General features: G+C 39.6%; 1 protein-coding gene across 2 annotated transcripts in view; it reads right to left on the reverse strand.

The window, feature by feature from the left end:
• Positions 1-16,900, reverse strand: part of EML6 (EMAP like 6) — a gene marked incomplete at its 3' end in the record, with an annotated part of 209,727 nt that overhangs the window by 86,785 nt on the left and 106,042 nt on the right. For both annotated transcript variants that reach the window (XM_081100953.1, XM_081100954.1), the window contains exons 10-15: positions 16,419-16,631; positions 11,163-11,330; positions 10,167-10,273; positions 5,930-6,048; positions 3,577-3,763; positions 1,764-1,869 (exon numbers count right to left, since the gene is read on the reverse strand). In XM_081100953.1, coding sequence (XP_080957079.1) covers positions 1,764-1,869; positions 3,577-3,763; positions 5,930-6,048; positions 10,167-10,273; positions 11,163-11,330; positions 16,419-16,631 — 900 coding nt within the window. The remainder of the gene's footprint in view (positions 1-1,763; positions 1,870-3,576; positions 3,764-5,929; positions 6,049-10,166; positions 10,274-11,162; positions 11,331-16,418; positions 16,632-16,900) is intronic.

Here is a 16,900-nt window from a genome sequence, read left to right on the forward strand (position 1 = left end):
CATTAAAAAAAATCCCAAATTGCACCATGTTATTGGTTAGAGAATAAAGATAACTTTCACCTCAACATGGTGAAAATATGAAGTTCCAAAAGTAATAGTGAAAGTTGAAAAAAAGTATATTAAACAAAACCTTATTTGTTCACTCATTCATTTATTCTCACATTTTAAAAAAATATACATTTGTTGATTTTAGAGAGGAAGGGAGAGGGGGAGATAGACACATCAACGATGAGAGAGAATCATTGATATGGCTGCCTCCTGCACACCCCCCACTGGGGATCGAACTCACAACTTGGGCATGTGCCCTTGGCCGGAATTGAACCTGGGACCCTTCAGTCTGCAGGCCAATGCTCTATCTACTAAGGCAATTCTCACACTTTTTGAGTAGCTTTTGTGTCCATAACACTACATGTGCAGTGGCAAACAGAGATGAGCTGTGCTGCCCAAGTAGCTTACAATATGTGAAGGGCATAGGAGATGTCAATACTAATAACTACTGTACCACATGGACTCTGAGAGCAATGGCAAAATGGGTTAAGGGATGCAGAAGAAGAGGCACATTATTTCTCCCGGGCAGAATGGAGGAGAAAACTTTCCGCTTGGTCTTCAAGGATGGTAGGACTTGAACAGACACTTGACAACAGCATGAGCAAAGGAACCCAGGCAAAAGGCACAAGGTGCATTTAGTGTTGCAGTTAGATGGATGTAAAGGAGCATGAATGGGTTAGCGGGTGGAAACACTGCAGAGGAAGGCTGACCAGATCTTGGAAGGCCATGAATGTCCCACCAAGTGCTCAGCTCTGAGTCAGACAATCAAGGGGAGCCCATGTGGTGGCGATACACCTGTGCTTCCAGAAGACTCCAGAAGTGTGCAGGGTGGCCTAGAGGAAGTGCCGATGGGAATCAGAGACCAGCAGCACTACCGTGGCACAGATGAGAAAGAGGGTTTGAACAAGGAGAGCAGAGAGTAAGGGACACAAGAGAGAAATGGGTTGTGCAGTCATGGAACTTAATGACCAATAGTATACATGTTGCAGACAGGAAACATTTAATGGGAGAAATAAATTATAGAATCCATTTTCTGCAGAAAAATTAAGAATTTTTTTCTACTGATCTAATTTCTACCATTGGGATTATTCAAATTTCCTGGGTAAAAACACCTTTTGCAATAGGTCCTCAGTCTCCAATTCTAGTTTAAGGAAACGGCCTCACTCTAAAGAAAATTATAGCCATCAGGTGGTATTTTTATAGTACTGTGTTCAAACTTTAAATTAAAAAGATGGGACCTTCAGTTCGATTTTTCAATGTGAAATTTATTTCCAAAACCCCAGTGTGGTGAAGTGGCCCTTTGCAGAGAACTCAAAGCCCTTACGCTAGCTCTTTTTAGTTTAAATCGCTAGTGCTGGGCTCCCCCTTATTTGGAGAGTTAAAATCGATGGTCTGAGTCACTGCCAGATATTTGCAACTAAGTGTTTCAACAGCAACAGCTGCTCTGGATTTCAAATCGCTCAAGTAAACGCAGAACACAGTGCGAGCTTGGGGCAACGACTTGGGAGAGAGGAAATGAGGCAGACAAGGAAAGGGCATGTGATCTAAAAGCCACGTTTCTTTATGAGGTATTAATATATCTGATTTCCAGCCTAAGACTGGGGAGCTGACATACCAACACAACTCAACTAAATACGGGGTTGTTAGAAAAAGAAAAAATATCCTCAAAATAAATGTAGAACCGTTCGTCAATGACCAGTGGAAAACGGGCTTACCTGAAAAATCGAGTGCACACACTCCTCTCTGATGCTGTCCTTTCAATAGTGACAAACACTTCAGAGTCTGCGTGTCCCACACATGAATGGCAGCATCTCTTCCAACCTTAAATAGCAGGATGAGTATGTTAATTACTTATCCTATTTAATAAAACCCTAATATGCAAATCAACTGAATGGAGGAACAACTGGTCACTATGATGTGCACTGACCACCAGTGGGCAGATGCTCAACGCAGGAGTTGCCCCCTGGTGATCAGTGTGCTCCCACAAGGGAGCCTGGCTGGCAAGTGCAGCAGTGATGGTGGGAGCCTCTGCCACCTTTGCGGCAGTGCTAAGGACCCCTCAGGGATGTCCGATTGCCGGCTTAGGCCAACTCCCCACCGGCAGTTGGACATCCCCCAAGGGGTCCTGGACTGCAAGAGGATGCAGGCCGGGCTGAGGGACACCCCTCCGCCCCCGCCACCTCCCCAGTGCACAAATGCCGAGCATCGGACCTCTAGTAAATTATAATAAGAATGATTCTGTTCTGTAGTCAAGTGCTGCAGAAATAGTTGCATGTCAAGTCTCAGAATAGTTGTCTCCTCTTAACCTTTGACCTTCATGCAAAAGTTGTTCTTGGATTCTGCTTAGAAACTACTAAGAATCAGTTAAACTTCAGTTAAAAGCCCATGAGAAAACTGAATAAAAATGTAATCTGTACATTGGAAGAAAAGAATACAAAACTGAAAATACTGTTGACAGTATTACTACTTTACCAGCAAGGTAATAAATGTGAGTTTAACAGATGCTCTGTTTACTAAGCAGCTCAATCCCTTTCCTTTCCCCATACAAAATGACTGAACACAGGGCTCTGTTTTTTTAGTAGCTTTTCAATTATAGACTCAATCCAAAGTTTAGGCATTCCAAATGGTTCAGATAAAATTCAAAAAACTTTTGCATGAAGGTCAAAGGTTAACGGAGACAACTATTCTGAGACTTGACATGCAACTATTTTCATTGAAATGCAAAAATATAAAATAAGCCAAAATTCATACGACTCTAAGTTTTTAAAAAATCACTAGATATTATAGTAGTATGAAAAGATGGTTCATTCTATAAACATTCACTGAGTACTGAGCACCTAGGACAGGGGTGGGCAACCTTTTTGTGAGTGCGTGCCAAAACCAGCAAAATCTCTGACTCAAAATTCTTCTGCGTGCCAACCCTAATTTTTTGAGAACATGTTACGCCTACTTGCTATCTCTTAAGGTGTATGTATGTGAAGAACCTTGAAGAAATAATAAAATTCATTCGAGTGACAAAAACACAGTATATGATGATGAAAAATACATTTTTAATGTATATGTTATGTAAAATTATTTATTTATCTAAGCTGCACCTACACTGAATTCATCTGGAAAATAAAAAAGTCGATATTAAGAAAAAAATTGTAAATGGAAGATTATAAGAGAGGGTTTCGAGTGCCAGGGGTTGCCCACCCCTGACCTAGGATATATTAGGAACCACGTACACAGTGATGAGGAAAGTATATTAAGACTGCACATTCATGAAACTGACATTTGTTTTAGCTAGTTCTATTCACAGATGACTCATGTTAAGGTGATAATCTCTTGGAGGCTTCCCAACAGTGTTAGAAGGTATTGGCTGACTTTCCCACCATCATGAACTAATCCAGCATTTACTACATCTTCAGCTTCCTGCCTCAGGTTTATTTCTACCGAGTGTTTCTTGAATTTCTAATATATAAAGTGGATTCAAAATTAAATCCTCCCTCTCTTTAGCTAGACCCGTCTCAGAGCAGAGGTATATACCTGCCCAGTGGCCACATAGTCCTTCACGGGATGGATGGTCAGGCTGAGAATGTCATCATCATGCCCCAGGTACAGCCTCTGGGAGTGCTGCTGCCTGTTGTACACAACAGCAACTGCAGCGATGTGGTAGACCACTTCTCCAGCTTGCGTGTAGAACAGGTTGTTCCTACAGTCGTAGCCTCTGTATCTGCAGCACAGGTCCAGAGCATTTGAATAAGCAGTGAGTGAACAGAGCAGCAGTTGTCAGAAGGTAAAGCTGGCGTAGGGACATGCACAAGTAGAAACCTAGGTGAACGCATAGTTGCTTAACTACGATACTCAGGGAATGAGGACTTCTGAGGGCATGGGATGGCTTTCTGAGGGGAAAATGGGCAGGGTCATTTTAACAGGATCGGTTCCAGATCCTCAGCTACTGCATATGCTCTTTCTTAAAACTGACCAGTCGGACAACACACCCGTGGGGAGATGCAGGCTTTCCTTTGCCACCTCCCCTTTCACAGTTGCCTTCCTCCCACTTTAGGAAGTCATTCCTCTGGTCCATCTGGACTCTTACTACGGTGTATTACCCTGGAGTGACAAACCTGCCAGGGACACCAACACAAAGGGACAATGTGCAATACAAGTGTGGATGCTGAAAGTGAACAACTCCAAGGACGAGGTAAGAAGTCCTTTTGCAAGTCAAGTGATTTCCAATTTATTTGCTATTAATAAATTAGAGATTTAATCAGATCATTAGACGACATTTTATGTGATATATCAAAATCACAATATACATTTTTGGCCTCTAAATCAAGAGGAGTTTAAAGAATTGAGTAATGTAGCTATGATAAAACTGCTCCCATTCTCACTGACTTATTTATGTGAATAAGTTTTCTCAAGGTTCACATATATTAAAAAATGAAAAACTGGAATAGACTTAATGCTACTCTCTGTCATACTCTAGTAGTAAGTATACATATATGACTACATACCTGAACTCATTGAAAAATTCTCTTATTAAAATCATTTTTTATAATATTTTCATGAGCTGTGTACTACTAATAGTTATGATAATTCTAACTGGAAAAAATTATTAACATTTAGAGAGGCATTGTGCAATATAAATGTTATGTGAGTCATACAGGTCACTTAAAATTTTCTAATTATGTTAAAAAAATTAAAATAGATGAAATTGGTTTTGAGAACATTTAACCAAATATGTCTAAAATATTAGCATGTCTACATTAATCAATATAAAACATTTTAACGAGGTATATTACTTTTTCATGTTAAATCTTTGAAATCTGGTGTGCATTTTACACATACAGCACATCTCAACTGAGACGAGCCACATTTCAAGTGCTCAGGGTAAATCAACGCCCCCTCTCCATTTCCACACTTCTATTAGATCACCGACCTTTGAGTTTTAAATCTTACCATTCTCAAGAGTCTAATGGTTTCTGGGAATTAAATTTAAATCGAACTGCACAGGCCTGTGTGGCTCAGTTGGTTGGGCATTGTCCCATACACCAAAAGGTTGCCAGCTTAGTACATGCCTGGGTTGCGGGCTCGATTCCTCACATGTAGGAAGTAGACAATCCATGTGTAACTCTCTCACCCTCTCCCTTTCTCTCTCTAAAAATCAAAAAAATTTGAACCTGTAGATATTTTTGAACCTAAAGCAGAAGGTATGATAGGGTACAATAAAAGATTTACAAGCATGAAACATATTATGATAGGGTAAAATTCTGTGGGAGAAGTAGAATGAAAATCTGAGTTCAAGAAGAAATATGAGTGATATAATGCACTCGTTCACATATTTTTTAAATTGATGATGGTGGGAATCAAATTCTATCTTATTAAAATCATTTTTTACAATATTTTCATAAGCTCCATTGGTTCCATTTAAATGAGGGATGCATTTATAAAACACTAGATATTATATTCCTCACAACCACTGACACTTTGCTGAAAATTTTTAATTTCAACTTAAAGTTTGGAAGGTTATATATAATTCTCAAATTTGAAAATGATTTGGCCGTATGTTTTTTGAAGAAAACATTGTCCTAGTTGGAGCCAAGCAAAACAGAGCAGGAGTTCTGGGAACAAAGGAACCAGAGATGGTGGAGAGAATAAAGTGAAATAACAATGAGCTGCAGTAATATATGCATCATGGAAGTACATAAAGTATAAAAAATAGACACACACATTGTGATGGCCACAGAACACCAACTGAGAAAGCTGGACGCAGACTAATGGTTAAAATATTAATCACAGGTAAGTGCACGCTGGAGAGAAGAGCCCGCCTGAGGTGGGAAAGCACAGAGAAGGGGACATCCTTAGCCTGAGGCTAAGGCTGGTGACAGGCACCCACCCGTGAATGAACTGGAGTTTCAGGCTGTCCTCAGGAGCCTTTTCTCGTTTGAGGAAGGGCACTGCATGGTTTTTCTCTTTACTTTGTTGCTTTAGCTGAGGTAGATCTTCTTTGTAAACCTTAAAGCATAACAAATACATTTAATTGAGGCTCCTTTCTTCAGGTTTCAAAAACAGTATCTTGACATTCTCAGGAAATCTTTAATTGTAGGAATCATATTTTTGAGAACATGAGGCTAAAAATGGTCACAAGAGACAAGAAGCTCATTATATAATGATAAAGGGGTTAATTCTACAAGATATAACATTTACATTTACGCACCTAAACAAGTAAAATACATTCTAAGAGAACTGAAAGAAAAAAATAAACATAATACAGTAATAGTTAGGGCTGTAATACTCCACTCTCAACAATGGGTAGATCAGCCTGACAAAGAATCAGTAATGGAACAGGAGACGTGAACACCAGAAATCAAACAATCCAACAGATATATAGAGAACATTCCATCCGACAGCAGCAGAATACATTCTTCTCAAGTGTACATGAAACACTTTCCAGGACAGATCATATGTTAGGGAACAAAAGCAATCTCAACAAATTCAAGTAGAAATTATATCAAGTATCTTTTCTAACACAATGGTATGAAACTACAAATCAATAACAGAAGGAAAGCCGGAAAGTGCACAAATATGTGGAAATTAAACAACATATTTGAACAACCAATGAATCAGGGAAGAAATCAAAAGGGAGATCAAAAAACATCTTGAAACAAATAAAAATTGAAACAACATTCCAAAACTTTTGGGGTGTTGTGAAGTCAATCCTACAAAGAAAGTTTGCAGATATAAATGCAAACATTTAAAACAAAGAAAAGATCTCAACCTAGCATCATACCTTAAGAAACTAGAAAAAAGAACCAACTAAGCCCAAAGTTGAAAAGGGAAGGAAATAATAAATATTAGAGCAGAAATAAATGAAATAGAGACTAGGAAACCAATAGAAAAGGTTAACAAAACTAAAAGTTGGTTTTTTGAAAAGATAAACAAAATTGAGAACATAAGACCTCTCTTCTAATGAGCAAAACTAACATATCTTTTAAATTATTGGGGGTTAAAAAATTTTTATGCTATTATGTTTCTTAAGTAATTTATATCCAGAAAATATGGTATTAATTATAAATAATAAAAAAACTATCATAGATATAAATAAAATATAAATAAAATAATAATTTCTTCTAAAGTAAAAAATCTCGAGGATTCTGACATCTGCAAAATGTGGACCTTGAGAGTCATAGTGATCACTCTTTGGAATTATTTGTCTTTTCATGGCCTCATGCATCTTGACAGATCATACTCCAAACTATACAGCAAAGCTCTTGGTCTAACTTAGGACCTAGAACATGCTGTTGACTGAGAGGACATTTCCTACAATTTAATTTAAAGGTACATAATAATCAGTCCTGGCTGGTGTGTTCAGTGGTTAGAGCAGCAGTTCTCAACCTGTCGTGACCCCTTTGGGGGTCGAACGACCCTTTCACAAGGGTCGCCTATGAACATCGGAAAACACATATATAATTACATATTGTTTTTGCGATTAATCACTATGCTTTAATTATGTTCAATTTATAACAATGAAAATACATCCTGCATATCAGATATTTACATTACAATTCATAACAGTAGCAAAATTCCAGTTATAAAATAGCAACGAAAATAATTTTATGGTTGGTGGTCACCACAACATGAGGAACTGTATTAAAGGGTCGCAGCATTAGGAAGGTTGAGAACCACTGGGTTAGAGTGTTGGCCTGTACACCAAAGGATCGCAGTTTTGATTCCCAGTTGAGGGCATGCATAGGAGGCAACCAATTGATGTCTCTCTCCCTCTCCTTCTCTCCTTCCCTCCCTCCCTTCCACTCTAAGAATCAATGGGGGAAAAAAGATCCTCTGATTAACATGATCCTGGTGAGGATTAACAAAATAAAAAAAATTAAACAAAGGTATATAAAAATCATTCTCTGTCTACCATGTATTTAAGCCCTACTACCAAGAGATATCCATTTAACACACTGAAAATTAAATATAATCTATTAATAATTTCTCATCTTTTTAAAGGAAAGTTTTCATTTGAAGAAACTACACTGCTAAAAATAAAATCTATGAAATATTATAATAAAGCCCCTGTTTAGGATTTGACCAAAACCCTTTTTTAAAAAGGAGGTCACAAGATATCTCATTACTGTTATATTACAGGTGCAATGGACTAAGCTTTTAAAATCTAAAGATAACTATTCATCTGAACGCATGATGCTTTCATCAGCACACCAACTACTTTAGAGCACTGAATTCTCGTCTCAGAATTTCTACTGCTTATTTGAACATCTCACAACCTCTGTGGGCCTCAAATTCCCACCTGCTGGACAGAAATAAAAATCCCTGCTAAGGAATAACTCGGGAATATTGTGAACATAAATCAAATAACACAGTGAAAGCTTTGGAAAGGAAGATGTCAGAGAGAATATATAAATCCTAGGCACAGATTTCAATACAATTAAGACTTTTCATTCTTTTACTAGCATCCTTTTGTTAAACAAAAACTTCCCTACTAAGGAAATTTGTTTTTTCCTCCTCCTAGATTTTATGTCCATTTTGCTTAAATTTCATTTCCCCTTGATATCAGGGCATAATGTCTTTTAGTGTTTGTGTGGTATTTGCACATTAATAATTTCCTTTTAAAGCCTCATCTTTAGTAGCTTTATTGCGTAATGCATTGTACCAATATACAAAATGATGTAGTCATGAATCTGAAACAAGCCATCAGTTGAATGGCATTTTTACTGAAAAAAAAATTCAAATACTAAATCAATGAGTGATGATTATGAACTAAAAAAAAAAAAAATCATCTGAAAATCAGTACACTCAGTGCCTATATGGAGGCAAAGCCAAGTAGTACATAGAATGTGCACTTTGGAGAGAAGCCCAGATCTGCATTCTTACCCTGATAATACAGGCGATGTGGATGTGGGCAAATTACTTAACCTCTCAGGGTTATCATGGAGTTGAACTTGGTGTATGTAAAGCACAGGATGTGGCCCCACAGAGACACCCAATACGTGGCAGCTGTCTGACAGTTGCTGGGTCTGAAACCTGAAATCTTATTCACTCAGTGTTCATGTAAAGAATCTGCTTCACATACCTCTGTTAAATGAGAAGGAAGAGAACAGAACCCCTAGTTATTTCCATAACAAGGTAATGTGTGTCCAGATACCCTGGAAGGACTGCTCTGTGTAATACTATGGTTTCATGCTAAAATAAAATGCCTACTTAAAAAAAAAAACAATAAGGATCCAATTTGGATGTAATTGTCCAGCTTTTATACTAGAGGTGATTTCTGACTGGAGCGATAATGTGCATTGTATTTGGGCTTTTACTTTACTTATATGGATAATGGTCTCCATAAACTAAGAAAGAAACCTTCTAACAGCTCACTTGCAAACTATCGTGGCTCCAAGACTACATATTCTGTAAAGAATATACATGCTTTAATGATCTGCTAAGGGAATACAAAATCTGGCAGCTTACTTGCTCATTGTTTTTCTCCAAATATTTTAAAGTTTTAGGTGTGAGGGAGGTAGAAAACCCCAAATGTCACTCAGTCTTGAAACTTGGCTACTCACTTCCACCTAAAAATATTTTTTAAGAATATGATTAGGTAAATGTCTTATTTTTAACCTGTATTTAAAGATAAGAGTGTGGGGCGGGGGGGGGGGGAGGTTGGGGGTTAATGGGGGGGATGAGGACACATTTGTAATACCTTAACTAATAATAATTAAAAAAATAAATAAAGGTAAGAAGTGTTCAACACCTGCCTGTGTTTCCCAGTGGTTAGAACATTGGGCTGTGCATTGAAGGGTCATGGGTTCGATTCACCGTCAAGGGCACCTGGGTTGCAAGTTCAATCCCTGGCCCCCACTTAGGGGCTCATGTGAAAGGCAACCAATTGATGTGTATCTCTCTCACCTCTCTCTCTCTCTCCGCCTCCCCCCCACCACCACCTTCTGCTCTAAGATCAATGGAAAAATATTTTCTGGTGAGGATTAACAATAAATAAATAAGTGAAAGTTTCCTTCTTGTCTTGATTCTCTTCTGCCTAAGTATCAACCATTTTTAGTCAGTGTCCAAATACAATGAGATTCTGGGTTATGAGACATTTGTTAGGAGGCTGCTTGCTTACTGACCTGGCGATCATAATTGATTTGAGTTTCTTGCTCAATATCAGAGTCCAGCTCTGGCACATCAGATAAATCTGAATCAGATTCTTCACTGTAGGAATCAGTGCCGCCTTCTGTGGAAACACAACCCATGAAACAGAGGAAAAATTCTGCACCTCTATAAAGAGCTAAAAATATTATTTAAAAATATTTTCTTTCTTCTATCCTATTAAACAAAAATAACTACATCAGCTTTCATTTAGGGTAAATCAACGCCCCTTCTCCATTTCCACACTTCTATTAGATCACCGACCTTTGAGTTTTAAATCTTACCTGCAAAGGGGCAAACAAAAAGGGGGGGCAGGTTTTACCAAGGAGAGGGCTAGTTCAAAAGGAAATTCAGCCACTTATTTCAGGAAAGATCCTCATTAGCCTGTTAACATGCCCACCAACTGTCAGTAATTGCTATGGTCAAGGTCGCTGCAGAATCCCTCCCAATAAAAATCTTTCCCCACACAGCTTTTCATTTTATTACCTGCTCATTCCTCCTGACATCACAATAAATAAATAAAAAGACTGCACATCCTTTGAGCTGGAAAACACTGGCCCGGGTTGTGGACCATTCATTGAAACCCATTCTGGAGGCAGCTTATCTATTCCAAAGGTTACCCTGTCACCCCGCAGCCTGACCGAGCAGCCCCGTCGCCCATTATAATCATCCTAAGGAGGCGGAAACATACACATTCACGTTATCTTCAGTGGTTAATTCTTCATGTAAACCTTAGACCTTCAACTTGCATTTGGTATAAGCAAAATCCTTTGAAGGAGATTAACCAAATGGCCCATAGTTGTCTCTAAAGTTTTTTCTGTTCTTTTTTTTTTTTTTTTTTACTTTAAAATTTATTATAGGAATGAATTTTTTGAAATTGCTGTAACTCTTTACCTCCAGAAGAGATGTTACAACATTCTTTGAAACTTTTATTGAAAAATAAACAGATGTTGAAAAATTATTACTGGCTTTACCCTGGGGTGCGGTTTCCAGCAGGCCGTTGCTGACACCTTCTGGAATAAATCTCCACTGGAAAACCGAGTGGTCAGCCCCTCCTGTGCTTAACACCCACTGAAAGTCGTGAGACCAGCGGACGTTGGTGACATGTGCAGAATGGCCCACATACTTTCTAAATTTGGCTCCTGAAGATATTTTTAAGAAGATTAGTCATGCAAAAATATATATGTAATTTATTGGTTATAAAGTTGCATTCTATCCAGGAATGTGTTACAAAATAATTTTCAGTATTACATATAACATATAAGCAAATGCTCCAAAAGATATCTCAATTATCCCAGTATGGATTAAGCTAAAAATGGATTTGAAGCCGTCCCTCCCTCCCACCCAAACCTGTTCCAAGTAATGCCTACTGCTTCACTGATTCTGAAAATAAATGCCAAAGAATGAATAGCTTACACATCCTTCTTAGAATACTAGATAAAATGGGCAGTCCTTGCAACTAGGAAACAGAAAATTATTCTGCGGGAAAAGTCAAATTACTGTTTGGGGTCATGTAGATGCACATTTGGGAGAATGAAATTTTTTTCTCTTAAATTGATTGCTTTACTCAGGAAACATCATCATCAGGTAGTGAATTCAACAGAGAAACTATCTGAACTCATACCTGTGGTTGAACTACTGCGGTAGGAGTCTCTAGGGTATTTATTGTTGGTGCACAGCAGCATAATGATACGCATGGAAACAAGCCTGGCCCACCTTATCACGTGGAGATCCAGTACTCCAAAGACTATGGAAGATTTAAGGGGGGCAACAAGCACCCCATCTCTCCTTCAGAAATACTTCTACCCTTCACAGGTCCTCCTAATGAAATCTCTTTGGGGGAAAAGGCCATCTGTTCAACTATCACGTGTAAATATTGAATACCCACTGGAGAGGCAATGATTTAGATTTATTTATATGGAGGTGAAAACGACTGCTACCTGTCCCTTTCCTGAGAGCATGTTCTAACCAGGTGAGGTCCTATTATATTAGGGCCTCCAAAGTCTAGGGGCGTGCTGCCATAGAGGGGGAAGGGAGGCCTTGGGTCTCAAAAGCAACCTTGCCTATTTCCAAGAGTTGCCTAAATCAGTTTTGGTGATTTAATAACATCAGAGATTCCAACTAAGTCAGGTGGAAATGCTGTCTGATGATAATTCAATAGTTAGGAAGCAAAGTATATTCTTTCCTTATCTCCATAGATCTTGTTGGGTTTTCCTTTACTGCCCTCACCTTTACAGCCTCATCAGAAATCATTTAACCTATCTCTTTGCACTGGTTTGAAAACATGCCCACAAATTAAAAAGTTAAACTCATAGAAACAGACAGTAGGTTTCTGGTTACTAGGGGTTTGAGGTGGGAGAAATGGGGAGATGTTGGCCAAAGGGTCCGCTTTCAGTTATAAAATGAAGAAATTTGGGGAATCTAATGTACAGCATGGTGGCTATAGTTACAATACTGTATTGTAGACCTGAAAGTTTCTGAGAGAATAGATCTTAAACCTTCTTGCCATACACACAAAGAAAAGGTAATTAAGTAAGGTGATAGATGGGTTATCTAACTGTATAGTAGTAATCATTTCACAATATATTTATATATGAAATCATTGTTCACCTTAAACTTACACAGTGTTTTCAATTATATCTCAAAAAATCTAGAAAAAAGAAAAAATATGTCCATAAACTCTTTAATACAAATCAAAATGAACAGAACACGGCAAAGGTGAAGACGTGTGGCAACCAAGAGGACGTTACAAAAGGCACTGCAGATTCCTCCTTGCTCTCTTTCTTGGCTCTCTAGATACCAGGCGTTAAGGACATTCAAGCACCACACAGAGAGGCTCACAGGGCCAGGAACCGCGGCCTCCGGCCAACAGCCACATGAGTGAGCCATCACGGCCTCACTAGCCTCCAAGTGACCGCAACTACCCGAGAGGCCTTGAGCTAGAATGTTCCAGCCAAGCTGTTCCTGAATCCCTGACCCCCAGAAACTGCGTGAATAATGTTTGTTGATTTAAGCTGCTGAATTTGCTGGGGAGAGGGATTTGTGATGCAGCAACAGAGAACTAATACACATTTGGTAAATTGGAACTAACACCTCTCTAATCGTTTTTCCTGCTTTCTCTTCCTTCTTCTTCCTCCCTCCCTCCCTCTCTTCCTGTTCCTTCCCTTCTCCCTCCCTCCCTCCCTCCCTCCTTCCCTTCCCCTTCCTTTCTTTCTCTGTCTCTCTCTCCCTCTGTCTCTCTCTCCCTTTATCCCCTCTCTAGGCACACGGGCCTCTTTGTCATTCCTTAGGCATGCCAGGCACTCTTCTGCCTCTAAGCCTTTGCACTTGCTGTTCCCTGTCTGGGATGCTCTTTCCCTAAATACCTGAATGGCTGGTTCCCTCACCTCCTTCAGGTTTCTAGTCAGATGAAACCATATCAGTGACCCTTGTCTCACTACCTTATTTAAAGTAGCAACACTACTCGGCCCGACCTGAAAACTCTGTTCCCACTGTTTGCTTGCTTTTTCTTCATAGCTCTTCTCACCATCAGACATGTTCACACTTTACTTATTAACTATATCCCCTCAGAACAAAAGCTCCACAAGGGCATGGATTTGTGCTGGTTTTATTCACTGATGTATCTCCAGCCTCTAAGATAGCACTTAAATACTTATTTAACAAATAAAGGCCACATCATCTCTTCCAAGGCTTTTCTTGGGACACTGAATTTTCCAGGCCTCTCTTTTTCCTCTGAACCACACCAGGAAGATTCAGGCCTCAGCCCTCAGCTCCTCTCTTACTGATCTTTCTCCTCTGGTTTTAAATACTGTAGATATGCGCACATCTGTCAAATGTCCATCTCCAGCCCTGAACTCCCCTGGAGTGCTGATAGTCAATGGGCCATATCTCCCTGGGTGTCTAATACTGCTTCAAACTTACCATGGACAGAACTGATGAGCTGCCCTTCCCCTTCCTCGCCTACTCTTATACGCCCATAAGACATACACAGAGACTCAACCTTTCCCTTTCTCATTTCCCGTCTCTAGAAATGGAGCCACCATGAACCCCATTGCTTAAGCCCAAAACTTGGGAGTCATGCTTGACTTCTCTTTCCCTCTATCCCCACGTCCAATCCACCAGCAAAACCTTCAGCTCTACCTGCTTCCTAATCTCTACCACCTCTCTTTGCATCTGTTCCTAAGAACTTGTCCAAGCTACATCACCTCTCACCTCGACTCTTGCAATAATCTCTCAACTTGAAGCCTCCCCTATCCTAATCCATCCTACACAATATCAAAGTGGCCTTTTAAAAACTTAAATTTGTCATGTCACGCCTCCATTTTAAATCCTCAATAGATTTCCACTGCACTTAGACTAAAACCCACATTTCTACCAGAGGCTAAAGGCCCTTCATGACATGGTCCCCTCCACCTTCTCCAGCCTCACAGTACACAACTCTCCCTCACTCATCATGCTCTAGTCACACTGACCTGCCTGGCCCTGCCCTGCACTGCACTACACAACAGAAAACGGTCCTGTTTGCTCCGTCTTTACACTCTCAGTCATCAGCCTCTGCTCGTATTTGGCTGTTTACAGGTTCAAAAGTGAGGGGAACATTGTCAGTGGTACCCTGGGCGACAGGGAGATAAGTTCCACCAACTGCTATTATTTCCATCAACAAGTCTTATATAAACTTGTCTGCCAGTAGTTTGGGCACAAAAAGGCTACAAAAGCCTGAATGTCCTGAGGCAAATTGCAAGATTTATAAACCATGAGTCATGAAAAGTAGGACAAGTCAATTTGCTATGAGAACATGGAAACTGTGCAGATTACTGAGGTGGGTTCTATTGCTCGCCCCATATTGTCACTGGCTGTCCACGTCTCCTCATTCATTCAGGCATCCCCTGTGTGCCATCACCCTCGAGGCTGTTTTTTTACATATAAAGTGTCTCATTTTGACAGACAGCATTACTCACAACCTCCCTCCCACTTCCCCCAACCCTGCCATTCTAATACCTAACCCAAGATCTACCTTTCCATTGCCACTTTCCAGATTCAAGTTCACCCTACAAGGCTTGGTGATACAAAGGCGATACCAACTCTCATTGAGTTGAGTTGTGACCAGATACTTGTGACCAATAGAATTGCTTGTGACCCCACTGATGTTTCTTCTGAATCCCCAGATACCTTCTAGTTGCCTAACTTACTTTCTGTAAGTGCATTACTCAATCTAACAAGATGTGCCCTATTACTCAAAAGACCCATTAGGGAGAAAGTGTTTGAATTTGGCACACTGCGGTAATTTTGTGCAAGTATTTTAAAACTGATGTCCATTCTGTCAAGTGGAAGGGATGGTGATTTTGCTACGTATTTTATGTTCAATTTTGTACTGTAATTGCCATTGCTTCAGAACTGCTGGTTAGCTCAAAATGACTTTCTGATTACATTTTCGATCCCTTTTTTCCTTGCTCAATCTAAAAATCGCTCCAGTGAAAGAGTTTGCAGGCGGCAGCATGTCCCTGCTGATTACTTTGCTAAGATCAGATTTTCAGGGAGCAATCAGGGAGTCTCAGAGCAGCCTACGTACGGGCTTTGCCTACACTTGCAAGGGTAGAGGAGGAGGTCATAAGAGGGTTAATTCAGCTACATTCTACCAAGCCTGGAAGTGCCACAAAAATTGAGGTAATAAGATTTAACAACAATAAAAGAAACAAAACCACAAAATGTGACGGCAGAGGCAGTTGTTTTGAATAAAACTTCTCTCTCAAAAATGTCACCATATGGAAATCTGGTTTGCAAAATCAGTGCTATGACAAGGGGTCCATAAACTGTATTATCTGAAAGAGCCATCCCTTTCAGATTTCATTTTACATATGCCTAAAAGGATGTGCTTTGCTTTGCCATGTATAGTCACAATTAGCTAGGAGCATAAAAATTTAATTACAATATTTTACTGTAATATTAAATTATGAGTATGTACAGAAATATAAATAAAATAGAACTTGTTTAAAAATGAAACATGAGGCTATGAATCATAAAACGGTGAGTAAAAACTGTTAAATTCTGACTTACATTTGCAGAACCCCATGTTTCAGAAGGTCAAACATATACATCAACAATATATTCTATGTAAATGTTCAAGAGTAATATGAATATAAAGATAAAATAGTCTGCAGGAACAGACACCAAGAAAATAAGCCTTGTGCATGCCAAGACATGTCTAAATGAAACATCTCTTGTGGCCTTACCTTTCTTGAGACAAGGAAACTTAAACAATTTGACCAGTCCAAAATCATCTCCAGACACCAGCACGGAGCTGTTGTAGTTCGCATCCACTGAGTTGATGTCGGTGACATCCGTGTATTTTGGCCAAATTCCACTCACTTCCGGGCCTTTCACACACGTCCAGGAGGCCCAAGGGATCCCTTTGATTTCTTCTTTACTCGCTAACGGCTTCCCGGCTGAAAATAACCAACAAACATTCATATAATGTTACATTTGTTCTTTAAAAATATATCTTTATTGATTTCAGAGAGGAAGGGAGAGGGAGAGAGATAGAATCAATGATGAGAGAGAATCATTGATTGGCTGCTTCCTGCACGCCCCCTACTGGGGATCGAACCCCCAACCCAGGCATGTGCCCTTGACTGGAATCAAACCCGGGACCCTTCGGCCCCCGGGCCGACGCTCTATCCACTGAGCCAAACCAGCTAGGGCTGTAATGTTACAT

The sequence above is a fragment of the Myotis nattereri genome, assembly GCF_964212035.1.
Source record: "Myotis nattereri genome assembly, chromosome: 10".
Taxonomy (NCBI): Eukaryota; Metazoa; Chordata; class Mammalia; order Chiroptera; family Vespertilionidae; genus Myotis; species Myotis nattereri.